The sequence below is a fragment of the Trachypithecus francoisi genome, unplaced genomic scaffold (genome assembly GCF_009764315.1).
Source record: "Trachypithecus francoisi isolate TF-2019V2 unplaced genomic scaffold, Tfra_2.0 Lachesis_group8, whole genome shotgun sequence".
In the NCBI taxonomy this organism is placed as follows: Eukaryota; Metazoa; Chordata; class Mammalia; order Primates; family Cercopithecidae; genus Trachypithecus; species Trachypithecus francoisi.
In genome coordinates, this window is record NW_022681473.1 from 18,258,318 (window position 1) to 18,279,047 (window position 20,730).

Below are 20,730 nucleotides of genomic sequence, written 5' to 3' on the forward strand. Positions count from 1 at the left end.
GTGAAGGAGCACTAGAATGTCACACAAACACCTCAATATAAGAAGCAACTGCCTTCCACCCAAGCTGCCACTCCACAGCTAAGTAAAGAGCCAGGGCTCTGCAAGTGACACTTTCAACAAAGCTTTCCTGATTTTCTTGGTTTCATTTCCAATTTTTCAAAATTCTTCGTGTTCACCAGAAACATTTAACACCCTCATTGTAGAAAATTAGGAAAATATACAGTTTTATAAAGAGTAAGAAAGAAAACTGATTTCCTGGAACTTTGGGGAAAATTATTTGGTTACCCCTGGCAGATCGGGGTAACCTGGACCACCTACCTGCATTCTCATCTTTTCTTTACTTGTATTATGCATATTAAGATGACAATCTACATATTATAACAAGCAGAAACAAAGCTCATCTCTGAAGTTAGGCGAGCTCTGAACACTAAGAATGTTTTTCAACCTTGATACATACCTTCTCCTAAGCCATTCAGCTGAACTTCCCCAAAATATATTCTGTATGCAAGAAAAAATAAGAAATGTTACGTGATTCTTTACTCCTAGGGGCCCCTATAGCCAAAACACCTAGAAACAAAATAAACAAAACAAAGCCTTCCTTACTCATCTGCTCAAATACCTCTCCTGACGGAGCATTAATAATTTCTACTACTTCAATTAAACTACAGGTATGGAGATGCATACAGAGTGGGTTGGTTAAAAAACAAGGAAAATAAGGCCAGGCACAGTGGCTCATGCTTGTGATCTCAGCACTTTGGGAGGATCACTTGAGGCCAGGAGTTCAAGACCCATCTGGGCAACATAGCAAGACCCTGCATGTACAAAAAATGATTTTGCTGGGTGTGGTGGTGCATGCCTGTAGTCCCAGATACCCGGGAGGCTTAGGTGGGAGGATCACTTCAGCCCAGGAAGTCGACGCTGCAGTGAGCCAAGATTGCACCACTGCATTCCAGCCTGGGCAAAAGGAGTGAGACCTTGTCTCAAAAAAAGAAATGAGGAAAATAATAATTAAGTGGAAATTGCTATTATAAGTTTCTTCTCTCTGCTACTAAAACATACTTTAAAATTACACCTACTGAGAAATAAAGAATATATTTTAAAAAGTGGCCAACAGGTCAAGGATTGCTACTAGAAGGCTTTTTTTTTGAGACGGAGTGTTGCTCTGTCACCCAGGCTGGAGTGCAGTGGCATGATCTCAGCTCACTGCAACCTCCAGCCTCCTGGGTTCAAGTGATTCTCCTGCCTCAGCCTCCCAAGTAGCTGGGATTATAGACGTATGCCACCACGCCCGGCTACTGTTCTTTGTTTTTTCTTTTCTTTTTTTTTTTTGAGAAGGAGTCTTGCTCCATCATCCAGGCTGGAGTGCAGTGGCGCGATCTCAGCTCACTGCAAGCTCCGCCTCCTGGGTTCATGCCATTCTCCTGCCTCAGTCTCCAGAGTAGCTGGGACTACAGGCACCTGTTGCCACGCCCGGCTAATTTTTTGTTTTTTTTTTTTTTTTTTGAGACGGAGTCTCGCGCTGTCACCCAGGCTGGAGTGCTGTGGCCGGATCTCAGCTCACTGCAAGCTCCGCCTCCCGGGTTCACGCCATTCTCCTGCCTCAGCCTCCCGAGTAGCTGGGACTACAGGCGCCGCCACCTCGCCCGGCTAGTTTTTTGTAGTTTTTAGTAGAGACGGGGCTTCACCGTGTTAGTCAGGATGGTCTCGATCTCCTGACCTCGTGATCTGCCCGTCTCGGCCTCCCAGAATGCTGGGATTACAGGTGTGAGCCACCATGCCTGGCCCTATTTTTTGTTTTTTTTTGAGACAGTGTCTCGCTCTGTCTCCCAGACTGGAATGCAATGGCACCATCTTGGCTCACTGCAACCTCCACCTCCCGGGTTCAAGCGATTCTTGTGCCTCAGCCTCCCAAGTGGCTGGCACTACAGGTGTGCACTACCATGCCCGGCTAATTTTTGTTATTTTTGGTAGAGACAGAGTTTCACCATGTTGCCCAGGCTGGTCTTAACTCCTGAGCTCAATGATACACCTGCCTTAGCCTCCCAAAGTGCTGGGATTACAGGTGTGAGCCACCACACCTGGCCTGTTTTTTGGTTTTTTTTTAAAATAATTTTTTGGTAGAGACAGGGTCTAACTATGTTGCCCAGGCTGGTCGCAAACTCCTGGCCTCAACTGTTTCTTTTTTGAGACAGGGTCTCAGCCTGTTGCCCATGCTGGAGTACAGTGGTATGATCACTGCTCACTGCAGCCTTGACCTCCTGGGCTCAAGAGGTCCTCTCGCCTCAGCCTCCTAAGTAGCTGGGACTACAGGAACGTGCCACCTCACCCAGCTATTTTTTTTTATTTCTAGTATAGACAGGGTCTCAGTGTGTTGCCCAGGCTGGTATCGAACTCCTGAGCTCAAGCAATCCTCCCACCTCAGCCTCCCAAAGTGCTGGGATTATAGGCGTGAGCCACTGCCCCGGTCCTGGCCTCAAATTATTCTCCCACTTCAGTCTCCCAAAGTGCTGGGATCACAGGCATGAGCCACCATACTTGAGCAGAATGTACCAGAGTTTGGTAAGTGGTCTTTAGTTGTGGGATGCTCTCTTTTACATATATATATATATATCATTTTTAAAATAGTAGTGATGAGGTCTTGCCATGTGGCCCAGGCTGGTCTTAAACTCCGGGGCTCAAGCAATCCTCCCACCTCAGCCTCCCAAAGTGCTGGGATTACAGGTGTGAGCCCACTGTGCCTGGCCATGAAGAAATCTCTAAGTAGATGGCTTAACAAAGCAGAAAATCTTTTCCACCATGGAATAATTAACTAGGTAAGACTATTCTGAAAAACAAAACAAAACAAAAAAAAACCATAAACATAGTGGAACCTTCCTATGATTCTCCCTGGACAGGCCAGTCTATATTGGCAAAAAGTTTGAATTCAAAATACCTAAAATCTATTTTATATTTTTCAAGTAATACTGTTAAAAATTAAAATATATACATGGGTTTACTCAATAAATACTAAGCTCCAACAATGTATGAAGAAGCTGCATGGTTAGAAGTCAGGAATGAAATAAGGATAAATCTGAATCCTAGGTCTTACAGACTACAGTCTTGTATGAAAGAAAAGAAATGTAGCCGGACGTGGTGGCTCACGCCTGTAATCCCAGCACTCTGGGAAGCCGAGGTGGGCAGATCACTTGAGGTCAGGAGTTCAAGACCAGCCTGGCCAGCATGGTGAAACCCCATCTCCACTGAAAATACAAAAATTAGCCAGGCGTGGTGGTACATGCCTATAATCCCAGCTACTTGGAAGGCTGAGGCACGAGAATCACTTGAACCCAGGCGGTGGAAGTTCAGCGAGCCAAGATTGTGCCACTGCACTCCAGCCTAGGTGACAGAGCAAGACTCCACCTTAAAAAAAAAAAAAAAAAAGAAAAGAAACGAAATGTATATAAATATCTGAAATACAAAGCACAAAAGTACTACAGATAAGACAGACAAAAGATACTAAAAAGCAGGGATCAGTAAACCTTTCTGTAAAGGACCAAATAGTAAATATTTTAAGACTGTGGGCCGTATAGGCTATAACAACTACTCAGCTTTCTGTTGTATTGCAAAAGTAGCCATAGACAATATGCAAACAAAGGGGGTGGCTGTGTCTTAAAAAAACTTTATAAAAACAAGCAGATGGTTGGCTAACCATAGTTTAGTGACTCCTGCCATAAAGTAATACAGGAACAATGTTAATAAAGTGTTGGTAAAAGAGATCTTGCTACACAAATACCCTTTAACGAAAAGTTGAGACTTAGGCATTCACTATTCATGTAAATACTGATACAGTGCTTAAAATTTGCTAAACCTTTTCTTGGCTATGTGTATTTTTTTGAGACAGGGTCTCGCTCTGTCACCCAGGCTGGAGTGCAGTGGTGTGATCATGGCTCACTGAAGCCTTGACCTTCGAAGGGACCCAAGCAATCCTCCCTCAGCCTCCTGAGTAGCTGGGACTACAGGTGCGAACCACCACACCTGGCTAATTTTTTAAATTTTTAGTAGAGATAAGGAATCACTATGTTGCCCAGACTGGTCTCTAACTCCTGACCTCAGGTGATCCTCCTGCCTTGGCCTCCCAAAGTGCTGGGAATACAGGCGTGAGCCACTACATCTGGTCAAGACTATTCTTTAATGGTATCAGGCTGTTAACCTTCTAACAACAGTATAAAAAGCAAGGGGAAACGCCAAGTCTACCTCCTCCGAGATCACCCACCTCTCTGGATCTAAGCTACACTTATTTGTATCCAAAAGCACTCCTAAATGATCAACATCTTGTGAGAAGTACTAGTTTGGGTTTTTTTGAGATATAGTATTGCTCTGTCACCCAGGCTGGAGTGCAGTGGTGTGATCTTGGTTCCCTGCAACCTCCGCCTCCTGGGTTCAAGCGATTCTCGTGCCTCAGCCTCCCGAGTAACTGGGATTACAGGAGTGTGCCACCTTGCCCAGCTAATTTTTTTATTTTTCGTAGAGACAGTGTTTCACTATGTTGGCCAGGCTTGTCTCGAACTCCTATCCTCAAGTGACCACCCACCTCAGCCTCTCAAAGTGCTGGGATTACAGGCATGCGCCCAGTCCCTGTGAGCAATAATGATTACTCCAGAGATACATGATAAAGGAACACTTTAAACACTGGTATGAAAAGGACTAGCAGTCCTAGGTAACTAAGCCGATGATTTTAGTAGTATCTTTCTAGTAAATCTGAATAAAAGTCTAGCAATTTTCAAATACAACAAACTTGAAACCAGAAGAAGACTAGAGAGAAGACAACAAAAATTTATTACAGGCCTAGAAAAGTAGACATGGTTAGGCTTGCTAGGATATTGCTAAGAAAGTTAAAGGAAATGACAAGTATTCTCTGGTACTGAATTGTTTCAACAGAACTAGTTAAGTCTCTCCTCCTTTGCTCCCTCTGTCTTGCTATACTATTTGTCTAAAAATCAGCACTATACATCTAAGGCAAAGGCTAAAACCAACGGCTCAGCACTAAGTACAAAAGAAAGGCATCTTTGGTAGATTTGGGACCCCAGCATTCCAAGTTCTTCTCTCACACTTTGCTACACACCCTCTACTCCACCACTCTGGTTCATCTGACAATTTGAGCAGAGCTCTTACCCTGCCCTCCACTTCTGTGCCTTGCTAGCTGCTGAACTCTCCATCTGGAATAATTATTCTCCCTCACTTTTACCAGTTCAAATTCTCTTTCCCTAATGGGCCAGCTTGAATGCCACTTCCTCCATAAGACCTGCACTGTTTACCAACCAGAATAAACTTTATCTTTCTATATTCTCTCAGTACCCTTTTTTCCTGATTCTGGTTTGCAGTTTTCAAATCTTGCTTTTTAAAAATAATTATACATGTATCAAACTGTTTCCCTCACTACATAAGAACCACCTCTAGTGCTGGGCCTCTGTACAGTTCTTCAGTGCTCCTAGCACAATGCTTGCACTAAAAAGGCACTCAATAAACATGCTGAGGTGAAATGCTCCAAGGAAAATACTCTGTTGACTAGTTCTTTATATCCACAGACAACTAATTAACAACTTAAACTGAGTTAGCAGTTTGTTAGACAAAGTTTTAATTTAACCCTGGAATACAGAAAACTGTGGAATCTTCCCAGTATAGACTGTTTTTTTAAAGTCTTGACTTCCAGGCTGGACGCTGTGGCTCACACCTATAATCCCAGCACTTTGGGAGACCGAGGCAGGCAGATCACAAGGTAAGGAGTTCGAGACCAGCCTGGCCAGTATGGTGAAACCCCGTCTCTACTAAAAATACCAAAATTAGCCTGTAATCCCAGCACTTTGGGAGGCCGAGACGGGCGGATCACGAGGTCAGGAGATCGAGACCATCCTGGCTAATATGGTGAAACCCCGTCTCTACTAAAAATACAAAAAACTAGCCGGGCGAGGTGGCGGGCGCCTGTAGTCCCAGCTACTCGGGAGGCTGAGGCAGGAGAATGGCGGTAAACCCGGGAGGCGGAGCTTGCAGTGAGCTGAGATCCGGCCACTGCACTCCAGCCTGGGCGACAGAGCAAGACTCCGTCTCAATAAAAAAAAAAAAAAAAAAAAAAAAAACCAAAATTAGCTGGGCATGGTGGAGGGTGCCTGTAGTCCCAGCTACTCAGGAGGCTGAGGCAGGATAATCGCTTGAACTTGGGAGGCAGAGGCTGCAGTGAGCCAAGATCGTGCCATTGCACTCTAGCTTGGGCGATGGAGCAAGACTCCATCTCAAAAATAAATAAATAAATAAATAAAATAAAATAAAGTCTTGACTTCCTTTCCTAGCTCTAAGATGTTTATCACTAGGACCTCAACATCCATTCCACAGGAATCATGATTGTGCATATAGAAAAGGATAATAAACCTGGTGGCTTTGGAAGGGTAAGGTTCATAAGGAAGGCTGGATAGCGATCATATGAAAGCGACAGCATCAATAATCCAACAAACCAACCAACTGTCCAAAACATCATCACAGAATATCTAAATGCTAGACAATGTGCAAAGTGAGGAGACTAATGAGTGAATCAAGATGACCATCTATGCTGTTTACCTGTATAATATGACATATTCATGCCCTTGTTTTCTGGAGAGCCTATAGGCTGGTGTCACCCTAGTTATAGCAAGAAGAGACTTCAGCAGCAATGACAGTCTGTTGTACACCGTGTAGGAAACTTTGATTTCTTTATCACACCTGCCAGGCACAAAGACACGGTCAGCATTCTCCTATTAAGCGCTGGAACTACACAAGACCAAATTTATTATTAAGACATGCTCTGAACTCATCAGAGAACTCTAATTACACCTTTATCAACAGATGATTGAGGTTAAGTCAATGTTTTACTTTCTCATGTACTAGACACAGGGAAATGAGCACCAAAAGGCACCCAATATATTTTTTTCTAGCTTCAAAGTACTTTTTTTTTTAGAAATAAAGCAGCACATCTGAAAACATATAAATAAATACTGCAATTATATACACTGAAGGTGCAAACACGTACTATCCTATGAGCTGTCTATCTTGATAATCTAACAGAAGTCTGGAGAAAAGTCAGCTTGGCTCTCAAATTCTGGGCCATAACCTGGCAATTGCATTTATTCAATAAAGAAAATTAATGTCCACCACATATACTTATCACTAAGATTTTTCTTTTGATGTGTTGATATTTCCTCAATTTTCCTATACACTCTTGTTGAAAACTGAAGCTTCAGACAGGAGGTAAGCTAATCTGCCTTGAAAGAAGAAAACGGGGGAAAGAAATAACATGCATTTCCAATCCATGACCCATACAGTCTGTAAAAAGAAGCAGGGAGGGGAAATCTTATTGGATGGCTACCACACAGAAAACAGACAAAACAGAGTAGTCATATTACAAGAGCTCGCAAGGGATTTAATCAGAGAACTAGCTGTACTCTGGGAAAACAACAAAGCCTTTTCAGCTTTCTCTGCTGCTCCTTTCCCTGTAGTATCTGAGTCTCTCTGGACTGATGTTCCCTCTGAAGGTCATCTCTGTGTCTAGGCTGGAAGCCAAGCATGAAGCAAATTGTAGCACAGACCTATTGGCTTTGTTAAGTGGTCAGAATGCCCTCCCTGACTCTGAAAACAAAGCCCTGCTTTTCACATGATGTCATCTAATTTATCCTCAGCAACCACAACCAAGGACCCTAAGATGCAGCACTTACTTTTCATTCATTTCAAGACACCATATTTCCAGCTCCATGGAATCTCCCTGTAGAAAGGACAAATTTAAAGTATTTGTTTTAAAATTTTTTAATTTCAAAGCATTACAGTCACTATAAAAATATTAAAAGGTATAGATAAGCAAAGAGAAAAAAAGAGATATCAACTTATAATTGAACCAGCCTCTTCTCTAAATAAAAGGGCAATCACAGTCTATATACTACTTTGAGGACTTGCTTTTTCTTAATAAATACTTCATGGAATTTTCCTTATAATTAAAAATTCTAAATCATTTAAAATGGTTCCGCAGTATCCCACCATATGACTATCATTTTATCCAACCAGTCCTCCAATTCTTGGACATAAAGGTTTTCTTTTTTTTTTTTAAGACAGAGTCTCACTCTGTCGCCCAGGCTGGAGTACAGTGGTGTAATCTGGGCTCAATGCAAGCTCCGTCTCCCAGGTTCATGCCATTCTCCTGCCTCAGCCTCCCAAGTAGCTGGGACTATAGGCACCCGCCACCACAGCCGGCTAATTTTTTGTATTTTTAGTAGAGACGGGGTTTCACGTGTTAGCCAGGATGGTCTCGATCTCCTGATCTCATGATGCACCTGCCTCGAACTCCCAAAGTGCTGGGATGACAGGCGTGAGCCACCGCGCCCAGCCAAGGTTGTTTCTTTAGTTTTGGTTTTTGTATCTTCATCTCAGTTTGAACATAAAGGTTGTTTCTAATTTTCATTACTGCAAACATTAGTGATAAACAACCTTGAGACTCAAACTTTTCCAACAAACTCAATTAATTTCTTTCAGAAAATTTTCAGAATTACAATTGCTGGGCTGGGCATGGTGGTTCACACTTGTAATCCCAGCACTTTGGGAGGCCGAGGCCAGCAGACCATGAGGTCAAGAGATCAAGGCCATCCTGGCCAACATGGTGAAACCTCATCTCTACTAAAATACAAAAAATTAGCCGGGTGTGGTGGTGCGTGCCTGTAATCCCAGCTACTAGGGAGGCTGAGGCAGGGCAATCACTTGAACCCGTAAGGCAGAGATTGCAGTGAGCCAAGGCCACGCCACTGCACTCCAGTCTGGTGACAGAGCAAGACTCCATGTCAAAAAAAAAAAAGAATTGCTAGGTCAAAGAGCAAGTATACATGCTTTTAAGACTTTTGATATGTATTTCCAAACTGCTCTTCAGAAAGGCGAACACATTTTAAATGAGGGGAAGAGCCTTTCCCTCCAATTCCAGGAGGAATACTTTTAGGTGATAACTACAATTTAGGAAAGCTTGCTACCTTAACAAGTTCTTTAGTTAAAAATCTTTTAGGGCAAGGCACAGTGGCTCACGCCTGTAAACCCAGCACTTTTGGAGGCCGAAGCAGGTGGACCATCTGAGGTCAGGAGTTCAAGACCAGCCTGACCAATATGGTGAGACCCCCGTCTCTACTAAAAATACAAAAATTAGCTGGGCGTGGTGGCTCATGCCTGTAATCCCAGCACTCTGGGAGGCAGAGGTGGGCGAATCATGAGGTTAAGAGATAGAAACCATCCTCGCCAACATGGTGAAACCCCGTCTCTACTAAAAATACAAAAATTAGCTGGGCATGGTGGCGGGTACCTGTAATCCCAGCTACTCGGGAGGCTGAGGTAGGAGAATTGCTTGAACCAGGGAGGGGAAGGTTGCAGTGAGCCAAGATCATGCCACTACACTCCAGCCTGGGCAACAGAACAGAAAAAAAAAAAGTGCTAGTGGGGGTGGCGTTAAGTAATTTAGCTAAAGTCACTCGGCTGGGATTGAACTTGGCTCCGTGTAGCTCCAAATTCTATTTACCTTTAATTATATCATACAGCCTTACAATCTATTAGTGAAAATACATTGAAACAGTATCTGCACCAATCCTAATGTGAAATAAGGCAAGCAAACACATTTTTTAAAACTCATAATACTGGCTGGGCAAAGTGGCTTACTCCTATAATCCCGGCACTTTGGGAGTGTGAGGCAGGAGGATCAGCTGAGGCCAGGAGTTTGAAGCTGCAGTGAGCTATAAGCAGAACTGCACTCCAGCCTGGGCAGTACAGGGAGACCCTGTCTCTACAAAATTTTTTATTTTTTTTTTAAACATTAGCCGTGTGTGGTGGTGCATGCCTGTACTCCCAGCTACTCGGAAAGGCTGAGGTGGGAGGATCCCTTGAACCCAGGAATTTGAGGCTGCAGTGAGCCATGACTGCACCACTGAACTCCAGCCTGGGTGATAGACTGAGACCCAGTCTCAAAACAGCAGGCTGGGCATGGTGGCTCAGGCCTGTAATCTTAGCATTTTGGGAGGCCCAGGCAGATGGATCACCTGAAGTCAGGAGTTTGAGACCAGTCTGGCCAACATAGTAAAACCCCGTCTCTATAAAAAATACAAAAAATAGCCGGGCATGGTGGCACACACCTGTAACCCCAGCTACTCGGGAAGCTGAGGCACGAGAATTGCTTGAACACGGGAGGTGGAGGTTGCAGTGAGCTGAGATCATGCCACTGCACTCTAAGCTAGGCAACAGAGCAAGACTCTGTCTCAAAAAAAAAAAACCCAAAAAGCAACCACCACCACCACCACCCAGTAAGTCACACTGTGGAAACAAATATAAACAAAGCACCATAGGAAGTCTAAGTAAAGACTGCAGTTATATCTCCCACTAAAAGGGGGAAAGTTTCTAGAGCACATGACTCTTGAAGGATGAGCAGAAGTATGTCATGCGAACAAGAGGGTAAAGAGCCTATATCAAGTTGTTGGAATAATAAGTTCAAAAACCATGATCCCTATAATCCCAGCACTCTGACAGATTGAGGCAGGCAGATCGCTTGAGCTCAGGAGTTTGAGACCAGCCTGGGCAACATGGTGACACCCCATCTCTACAAAAAATACAAAAACTAGCTGGGCATGGTGGTGCATGCCTATAGTCTCAGCTACTCAGGAGGCTGTGGTGGGAGGATTGTTTGAGCCTAGGAGGTTGAGGCTGCAATGAGCCATGATTGTGCCACTTACTCCAGCCTAGGTAACTAAGCAAGATCCTGTCTCAAAAAACAAAACAGGCCGGGTGCAGTGGCTCACACCTGTAATCCCAACACTTTAGGAGGCAGAAAGTGGGCGGGTCACCGGAGGTCAGGAGTTCAAGACCAGTCTGGTCAAAACGGCGAAACCCTGCCTCTAGTAAAAATACAAAAATTAGCCAGGCATGGTGGCAGGAGCCTGTAATCCAAGTCACTTGGGAGACTGAAGCAGGAGAATCGCTTGAATCCAGGAAGTGAAGGCTGCAGCAAGTCAAGATCATGCCACTTCATTCCAGCCTGGGCAACAAGAGTGAAACTCTGTCTCAAAAAATAAAATAAAATAAAAACAAAAAACAGGGCAGGCGCGGTGGCTCACTCTTGTAATCCCAGCACTTTGGGAGGCCAAGGCAGGTGAATCACAAGGTCAGGAATTCGAGACCAGCCTGACCAACACAGTGAAACCTCGTCTCTACTAAAAATACAAAAATCAGCCAGGCGTGGTGGTGCGTACCTGTAATCCCAGCTACTCAGGAGGCTGAGGCAGGAGAATCACTTGAACCCGGGAGGCAGAGGTTGCAGTGAGCCGAGATCGCTCCACTGCACTCCAGCCTGGGCAATAGACCGAGACTCAGTCTCAAAAACAAATAATCAAGCAAACAAACAAAAAAAAACCATGACCCCCTCAGAGAATGATAAGCACATCAGAGAGGAAAGGGCAGGAATAAGACCGAGAAATGAATTGGACTCAGAGGAGGAGCCTTGAGTGCTAAATGAAGACACCAACCTGGCCATAGCCTTACCTCAGAAGTCTTAAGTGAAATTTCCACACACATAGACCTCCCGACCGCAGGCAGCTGCCCTGCCAGTGCCTTCTTTGCTTCATGTGTAACCTCTGGGATGTCTTTGATTGCTAAGTTGAACTGGAAAACAAAAGGGACTTTTGCATGAAACACTCACAGGAACATTATGAAAACAGAAATTAGTGTATGTTGGGTAATGCAAGTATTGCTGTGGCTGATTAAGGAAGACAATTCAGGCCGGGCGCGGTGGCTCAAGCCTGTAATCCCAGCACTTTGGGAGGCCGAGACGGGCGGATCACGAGGTCAGGAGATCGAGACCATCCTGGCTAATACGGTGAAACCCCGTTTCTACTAAAAAAATACAAAAACTAGCCGGGCGACGAGGCGGGCGCCTGTAGTCCCAGCTACTCGGGAGGCTGAGACAGGAGAATGGCATGAACCCGGGAGGCGGAGCTTGCAGTGAGCTGAGAGCCGGCCACTGCACTCCAGCCTGGGCGGCAGAGCAAGACTCCGTCTCAAAAAAAAAAAAAAAAAAAAAAAGGAAGACAATTCATTCACTTCTCCCTTCCCCATAAGGGATAATACTGCATCAAAGCCACAAATCTCAAGTTGAAAAAGGTAATCATCATTACAAAAATTGGCCAAGATACAATTTTTGTCTTCCAAGGACTGAGCTTTTCATCTATCAAAGCAGAAAGTTAAGAACCAAATAAATTCAGGATTAACATACAATTAGAATATCCTTTTCAAGTAAATGGATCAAATGGAATTAGATATTTTAATGTTATTTATAATAATATAAATGGTATTACTTATTATTGCACTTGAGAACTTTACATTCATTCCTTGTGACAAACACTACAGTATACACCTTAGTAAATAATAGAATTTTACCCAATCTGAACCCGTTGGAGAAGAAGATGAACGAGTGCAAATCTTTTCACCAAGACGAGCCTGGACAATCACTTGCACAGTCTGGAAAAAAAAAAAAAAGAAATCCCAAAATGATGAAAAGTCTTAACAAACTAATCTGGCTCCTGATCAGGGTTAAAATCCTCCCAATACAGGGTTTAAACGATGCCAATTAACCGTAAGTATACTTTGGAAAACAGTATAATTTTAATTTTTGAGAACAGATAGAAAAAACATTACGTACAAAAAACAACTTTATAAACATCCTGAAGGTATAGTGTCAACCAACGAAAGGAATTACAGGTTGAGGCTTGGAAACTGTAATATTCTTATACGGCAGAAGGAAAGCTGAGCATAGTGGCTATGATGTTCATAAAGAAACGAGCCCAACTGTGGTTTTAAATATTCACTGCCACAAACTTACAACCCCATGGTAGATTTAAAACAAAAATTCCACAATTATTCATACCATTTGGCCCATATGGCAAAAGTCTTCCACATAATTTCACAACTAAAATCAACTACATGGATTGTTCTAGCATGGCAATGGTTGAGAGGAGTGACATAGGTGGAAATGATTTTTAGATTTAGGAAAATATGGGATTCAAAATTCAATTTTAATTCCCCATTTACCAGGAAGGGAAGAATATATAAAATTTGAACATTTCAGGATTAGCTGAAACTTAAGGAAAGACGTCCGAAATGCTGCCCATTCCGGCTGACGGTCTTTGTTCCCACCCAAAGGGAACATACTGTGCCAATAACCTGGCATAGCAATTTGACATTTCTGCAGTCTTGCAAAAAAAAAAAAAAAAAAAAAAAATTTTTTTTTGAACAAGTAGCTGTAGAAAATTGGAAGCTACATTTTAGCTACACCCCCAATACCACCCCCATACCTCACAGTTTGGTTGACAACAGACAGAAGTATCCCTTAAAATGGGCAAGCTGCAAGCTGTTATGCTACTTTCCAAAGAGAGTTGTTCGCAAAAGGCAGAAGCACGGAAGTTATTTCTAACACTTCTGGGCTCACGAGAATGGACATATTACCTTGAGGGCAAAAAATTTAATAAACTTGTCCAGATCCTTTCTGTCCTGGGAATTGAGATCAGTTTCCATTGCCTATAGGAATCTAAAAAAAAAAAAAAAAAAAAAAAATGAAAACAACATGACTAGTATCTTTAAAGAGGCATTGATACATCAAAGCATACAGAGATGGTATTGTCTACTAGACTAGGAATAATCATGTGGGAGTGGGAGGAAAAAAAATTTCCTTTAACTAAAGATACCAAAGTGAAAAACACTGAGATACTATCTCTTGAGGAAAATAGATTTCACAAAGACTTACATCTAGGAACCTAAAAAATGAATGAGAACATTTTACCTGATTCTGAAACTTTAAGCTTTAAATAAAATTATCCATTCAAAATTATTTCATCATCCAGCAGATTTAGGACTACATTTTAATGAGACATAAACTTTGCTGAACACACGAGTTAATTTATCTTCCTTCAAAGTCCACTAAATCAATTTAACTTTGGGGAGTTACAGGCTTTTGAGAATCTATTGACAAAAGCCCTTTCTCCAGAAAAATATATACATACAGGAATGTTTGCATATAATTTCATGGGGATTCATGGATTTCATGAAACACACCATAAATGCCCTCCCTGGCTGGCCGCTATGGGTCATGCCTGTAATCCCAACACATTGGGAGGCCAAGGCAGGAGGACTGCTTGAGCCATGGAATCTGGACCAGCTTGGGCAAGACCAACATGCTGAGACCCCATCTCATATTTAAAAAAAAAAAAAAAGGCCCTCCCAGGTTGAAATGATTTGAGATGATAGAAAGGATGCATTTAGAGAGAGACAAGCATGAACAAAGAGGCATAAACAACAGAGAGCAAATTAGGTTTAGAAGTAATAAGTATTCCAGTCTTCCAAAGGATTAAGTATAGATGGAAAATGTTAATGGACGTCCTGGGCCAGCAGATAAAATGGACTCCCGCAGCTGAGCAGTGTGCCATGTTTAAAACAGAACAAGATGGCCATAGCTGGGGGACCAAGTAGTCATGTACGCTTTGTTCTCAAAAACATGTATAAAAGTAGCACAGGACCTCCCTTTTTATAATCAAGCCGAACATGTTGGAGCTGTTGATCCCAAGCTAAATTGGGCAAGAACCCCCAACCCCCAACCCCTGAACTCCCTCAATCAGCCGTCTGAAACAAATGTCTGAGAGACTTCTGGTTTTGGGCTTGGAAACTCACCCTTTCTGGTTCAGGGCTCAGCTGTATCAACCAATCAGAACTCAGCTATGCTGACCAACCAGAACTAAGCAAGTTTCAATCCTTCCTTTGCATAAATAGACCTGACTCTGAACCCAGGCACTATAAAACCTGTACCCCTCCCTTTGTTCTGCCAGTTTGCAAACTGTTCACTGGGATAAAGTCTCTTTCCCCCAAATTCCTTTGCAGAGAACTTTTGTTCACAGGAAGTAATACAGTATTGGGGTCAGACCATGAGCATCTTGAATACAATCAGCATCTAGAAGCCAGATCTGCACCTAGTGTAGAAGACAAGGGAGGCTCACCCAAGGCTTTTGACAAGAGGACGTGACACAATGGTAACAACATCCTGAATGTTGCTTCAGAAAGACAGCTTTGGCCGGGCACAGTGGCTCACACCTGTAATCCCAGCACTTTGGGAGGCCAAGGCGGGTAGATCATGAGGTCAGGAGATCGAGACCATCCTGACTAACATGGTGAAATCCCCACTCTACTAAAAATACAAAAAATTAGCTGGGCGAGGTGGCGGGCGCCTGTAGTCCCTGCTACTCGGGAGGCTGAGGCAGGAGAATGGCGTGAACCTGGGAGGTGGAGCTTGCAGTGAGCCAAGATCGCGCCACTGCACTACAGCCTGGGCAAAAGAGCGAGACTCTCTCTCAAAAAAAAAAAAAAAATAGAAAGACAGCTTTATGGGCATAATGCAGAACACTTTTGAGTATGAAAAGTGGGGAAATCAGTTAGGTCCTTGGCAATTTTAATTAAGGATTGTGATCAAGGCCAAAACTCTAGCACAGGCATGATTGGGCGATATTTTAGAGAAGCTGAAGGCCAGGCGCGGTGGCTCATGCCTGTTAACCCAGCACTTTGGAAGGCCAAGGTGGGTGGATCACCTGAGGTTGGGAGTTTGAGATCAGCCTGGCCAACACGGTGAAACCCGGCCTCTACTAAAAATGCAAAAATTAGCTGGACGTGGTGGCACACGCCTGTTAATACCAGCTATTCGGGAGGCTAAGGCAAGAGAATTGCTTGAACCCGGGAGGCAGAGGTTGCAGCGGGCCCAGACTGCGCCACTGCACTCCAGCCTGGGTGGCAGAGTGAGACTCCATCTCAAAAAAAAAACACAAAAAACAAAAAACAAAAGACAAACAAAAAAAACCCCCACAAAAATAAAAAAACAAGGAAGAGTTGATAAGATTTAATGACTGACTTAAGAAACAGGATAAAGGAGTGGCAGAGTTTTAAACGTGGATAACTGAGAGGTTAGAGTTTCATTTAACAAAAACAGGGAAGCCAGATTGGGAAAAGATTTTAAGGAAAAGAATAAACAAAAGGAGAACTGAAAGAGGAAATAATGTGTACATGTTAAATTTTTTTTGGCCGGGGACGGTGGCGCACGCCTGTAATCCCAACAGTTTGGGAGGTTGAGGCAGGTGGATCACTTTAGACCAGGAGCTGGAGACCAGCCTGGACAACATGGCACAACCTGTCTCTACTTAAAATACAAAAAAATTTAGCCAGGCATGGTGGCGCATGCCTGTAGTCCCAGCTACTCGGGAGGATGATGTGGGAGAATGGCCTGAGCCCTGGAGGTCAAGGCTGCAGTGAGCCATGGCTGCTCCACTGCACTCCAGCCTGGGCAACAGGAGTAAAACTCTGTCTCAAAAAAAGAAAAAAGAAAAAACAAATTCAGGTGTAACTTAGATGCATTGAAATGCACAAATCTTGGGTGTACAGGTCAACAAATATTTTTATATGTATACACCCATATAACCACAATCCAGATACAGTTATAGAACATATCCAATATTCTAGAAGGCTCCATTACACCCCTCTCAGTCTATAAATCCACCAAAAGGAAGTAATTACTGATCTCTATCACCACAGATTAGTTTGGGCTGTTTTGAATTTCTTACAAATATAATCAATAATATTAACTCTCTTGTGTGTGGCTTTTATTCAACATTATGTCTGTAATACAATTCATCTATACTGTTGGATGTAGCAGTAGCTTATTCTTTTTCATTGCTTCATAGTACCCTATCTCATGAATATAACATAATATTAAAAATAAATTCTAGGCTGGGAACAGTGGCTCACGCCTGTAATCCCAGCACTTTCGGAGGCCGAGGCGGGTGGATCATGCGGTCAGGAGTTCAAGATCAGCCTGGCCAAGACGGTGAAACCCCTTCTCTACTAAAAACACAAAAATTGGCTGGGTGTGGTGGTGGGCACCTGCAATCCCAGCTACCCAGGAGGCTGAGGCAGAGAACTGCTTGAACCCAGGAGACAGAAGTTGTAGTGAGCTGAGATCGCGCCACTGCACTCCAGCCTGGGAAATGGAGCAAGACTCCGTCTTAAATAAATAAACAAATAAATAAAATTCTACTGATGATAAACATTTGGGTTGTTTCCTGTTTTTAGCTATCATATTTTTGTATATGTCTTTTGGTGGATGTAAACATTCACTGCTATCAGAGGCAAAGCCAGGAATGTTAATGGTGGGTCACTGAGTATACGGTACATATGTTTAGCTTAAATAGACACTGCCAGAAAGGTTTAAAGTATCTGTACCAGTTCAGTCCCAGCAGCAGTGTTTGAGTGTTCCAGCTGCTATAAATCTATATATCACTTGGTAATACTTACTCTTTAATTTCAGCCATTCTGGTAAAGATAGTAGTATCTGGTAGTATCTCATCTAATCTGCATTTCCCTGATGACTGAAATTTTCCCTATTAGCACCTTTTCATATGCTTATTAGCAATTTGGATATCCTATTTTATTATTGTATTTTTTAATTTTGTGAGACAAAATATTGCTCTGTTGCCTAGGCTGGAGTGCAGTGGCATGATCATAGCTCACTGCGGCCTCAATCATCCAGGCTCAGGCGATCCTCCTGCCTCGGCCTCCAAGTAGCTGGAACCATAGGCTACAGCTAAGATATCCTCTTTTGTGAAGTGCTAGTTTAAGCCTTTTGCCCATTTTTACCACTGGGTTTTCTTTTTCTTACTGGAGTTTTAAACATATATTCTGGATACAAGTACTTCGTTGGATATACATACTGCAAATATCTTCTCCCAGAGGTGGCTTGCCATTCTGATGGAACCTATTTTTAATTTATTTTTATTTATTTATTTATTTTTGAGACAGAGTCTCGCTCTGTCGCCCAGGCTGGAGTGCAGTGGCGCAATCCCCACTCACTGCAAGCTCCGCCCCACTGGGTTCACATCATTCTCCGGACTCAGCCTCCCGAGTAGCTGGGACCACAGGCGCCCGCCACCATGCCCAGCTATTTTTTTTTGTATTTTTAGTAGAGATGGGGTTTCACTGTGTTTGCCAGAATGGTCTCGATCTCCTGACCATCTGGGATTACAGGCGTGAGTCACTGCGCCTGACCTATTTTTCTTTTTTTTTTTTGAGACGGAGTCTCACTCTGTCGCCCAGGCTGGAGCGCAGTGGCCGGATCTCAGCTCACTGCAAGCTCCGCCTCCCAGGTTCACGCCATTCTCCTGCCTCAGCCTCCCGAGTAGCTGGGACTACAGGCGCCCACCACCTCGCCCGGCTAGTTTTTTGTATTTTTTTAGTAGAGACGGGGTTTCACCATGTTAGCCAGGATGGCCTCGATCTCCTGACCTCGTGATCCGCCCGTCTCGGCCTCCCAAAGTGCTGGGATTACAGGCTTGAGCCACCGCGCCCGGCCTTCATTTTTTAAAAAGAGACTGAATATACTAACAGACAACGGCTATGAAGCCATTCTTAGAAGATTAACAAGAATTCTGGACAGAAATATAATTAACCATTAATCAGGCTGCACTTTGACCCACTTCCTTGTAACCATTTGCGTCCCTACTGTTCTATAGCTAGGCTCCCTGATGTTAGAATCATAAGACTTTTGTTTAAGAATTGCTTAAGTACACAGGCACAGTGGCTTATGCCTGTAATCCCAGTACTTTGGGGGGCCAAGGTGGAAGAATCACTTCAGTCCAAGAGTTCGAGACCAGCCTGGGCAACATGGTGAATCACCATCTCTAGAAAAAATATATATATTCTTCTTCTCCGAGAAAACACCAAATGGCGGATGACGCTGGTGCAGCAGGGGGGCCCAGAGGCCCTGGTGGCCCTGGGATGGGGAACCGCGGTGGCTTCCGCGGAGGTTTCGGCAGTGGCATCCGGGGCCGGGGTCGCGGCCGTGGACGCAGTCGGGGCCGAGGCCGTGGAGCTCGCGGAGGCAAGGCCGAGGATAAGGAGTGGATGCCCGTCACCAAGCTGGGCCGCTTGGTCAAGGACATGAAGATCAAGTCCCTGGAGGAGATCTACCTCTTCCCTCTGCCCATTAAGAAATCTGAGATCGGCCGGGCGCGGTGGCTCAAGCCTGTAATCCCAGCACTTTGGGAGGCCGAGGCGGGCGGATCACGAGGTCAGGAGATCGAGACCATCCCGGCTAACCTGGTGAAACCCCGTCTCTACTAAAAAATACAAAAAAACTAGCCGGGCGACGTGGCGGGCGCCTGTAGTCCCAGCTACTCGGGAGGCTGAGGCAGGAGAATGGCGTAAACCCGGGAGACGGAGCTTGCAGTGAGCTGAGATCCGGCCACTGCACTCCAGCCTGGGCGACAGAGCGAGACTCCGTCTCAAAAAAAAAAAAAAAAAAAAAAAAAAAAAGAAATCTGAGATCACTGACTTTTTCTTAGGGGCCTCTCTCAAAGACGAGGTTTTGAAGATTATGCCGGTGCAGAAGCAGACCCGTGCTGGCCAGCGCACCAGGTTCAAGGCGTTTGTTGCTATGGGGGACTACAATGGCCACGTTGGCCTGGGTGTTAAGTGCTCCAAGGAGGTGGCCACCGCCATCCGTGGGGCCATCATCCTGGCCAAACTCTCCATTGTCCCAGTGCGCAGAGGCTACTGGGGGAACAAGATCGGCAAGCCCCACACCGTCCCTTGCAAGGTGACAGGCCGCTGCGGCTCTGTGCTGGTGCGCCTCATCCCTGCACCCAGGGGCACTGGCATCCTCTCAGCGCCTGTGCCCAAGAAGCTGCTCATGATGGCTGGTATTGATGACTGCTACACCTCAGCCCGGGGCTGCACTGCCACACTGGGCAACTTTGCCAAGGCCACCTTTGATGCCATCTCTAAGACCTACAGCTACCTGACCCCTGACCTCTGGAAGGAGACTGTGTTTACCAAGTCTCCCTATCAGGAATTCACTGACCACCTTGTCAAGACCCACACCAGAGTCTCCGTGCAGCGCACCCAGGCTCCAGCTGTGGCTACAACATAGGCTTTTTATACAAGAAAAATAAAATGAATTAAGCCTGTTACTAAAAAAAAAAAAAAAAATATATAAAAATTAGCAGGGCATGGTAGTCCCAGTTACTCAGGAGGCTGAGATAGGAGGATCACTTGACCCTGGGAGGCAGAGATTGCAGTGAGCCAAGATTGTGCTACTACACTCCAACCTGGTCGACAGAGCAAGACCCTATCAAAAAAAAAAAAAAAAATTGCATAAGCAGATCCTGAGGTACAGCAGAATAGCTGACACCAAACAGTTTAAAGACCCCCACAGAGAAACCAAACCAGTGTAAGAATATAGCTTCTTCATCTCTCTGTGCCATGACTTTACCCTGCATACTCTGACCAATCAATGATCTCCACACTTCAGCCCACTCTCGAACTCTTAAATTCAAACTCTACCCCCAAACTCCCCGGGGAGGCGGATTTGAGGCTTCCCTGTTTCCTCTTTGGGTAGCCCTACAATTAAACCTCTTTCTCTGTTGCAATCCAGTGTCTTGGCATACTCGCTGCACAAAATGAACAATGGACCTATTACAGTTACAGCTGGACAATATATATATAAAGACAGAATTCTGGCCGGGCGCTGTGGCTCAAGCCTGTAATCCCAGCACTTTGGGAGGCCGAGACGGGCGGATCACGAGATCAGGAGTTTGAGACCATCCTGGCTAACATGGTGAAACCCCGTCTCTACTA

The 20,730-nt window shown here is 44.3% G+C and overlaps 2 protein-coding genes across 18 annotated transcripts in view; one reads left to right on the plus strand and one right to left on the minus strand.

The window, feature by feature from the left end:
• Window positions 1–20,730, minus strand: part of ATG13 (autophagy related 13) — a 67,152-nt gene that overhangs the window by 21,502 nt on the left and 24,920 nt on the right. For all 17 annotated transcript variants that reach the window (XR_004435744.1, XR_004435742.1, XR_004435743.1 and 14 more), the window contains 6 exons: window positions 13,513–13,594; window positions 12,448–12,528; window positions 11,554–11,673; window positions 7,719–7,765; window positions 6,589–6,729; window positions 458–498 (listed from right to left, as the gene is read on the minus strand). Coding sequence is in view for 14 of the 17 variants with exons in the window: in XM_033204881.1 (XP_033060772.1) it covers window positions 458–498; window positions 6,589–6,729; window positions 7,719–7,765; window positions 11,554–11,673; window positions 12,448–12,528; window positions 13,513–13,581 (499 nt within the window). In the remaining 3 variants the exon portion in view is untranslated. The remainder of the gene's footprint in view (window positions 1–457; window positions 499–6,588; window positions 6,730–7,718; window positions 7,766–11,553; window positions 11,674–12,447; window positions 12,529–13,512; window positions 13,595–20,730) is intronic.
• Window positions 18,810–20,061, plus strand: LOC117080174 (40S ribosomal protein S2-like). Its single transcript, XM_033204901.1, has 2 exons — window positions 18,810–19,101; window positions 19,418–20,061. Exons 1-2 carry the CDS (start codon window positions 18,817–18,819, stop codon window positions 20,021–20,023), a joined length of 891 nt encoding a protein of 296 aa, XP_033060792.1. The 5' UTR covers window positions 18,810–18,816; the 3' UTR covers window positions 20,024–20,061.

What these genes read in the sequence shown, in the direction of transcription:
- LOC117080174 (XM_033204901.1), top strand. Translation starts at nt 18,817, where the DNA reads ATGGCGGATGACGCTGGTGCAGCAGGGGGGCCCAGAGGCCCTGGTGGC. An exon ending in AGAAATCTGAGATCGGCCGG is followed by an intron (nt 19,102 to 19,417) that starts GCGCGGTGGCTC and finishes AAGAAATCTGAG; the next exon opens with ATCACTGACTTTTTCTTAGG.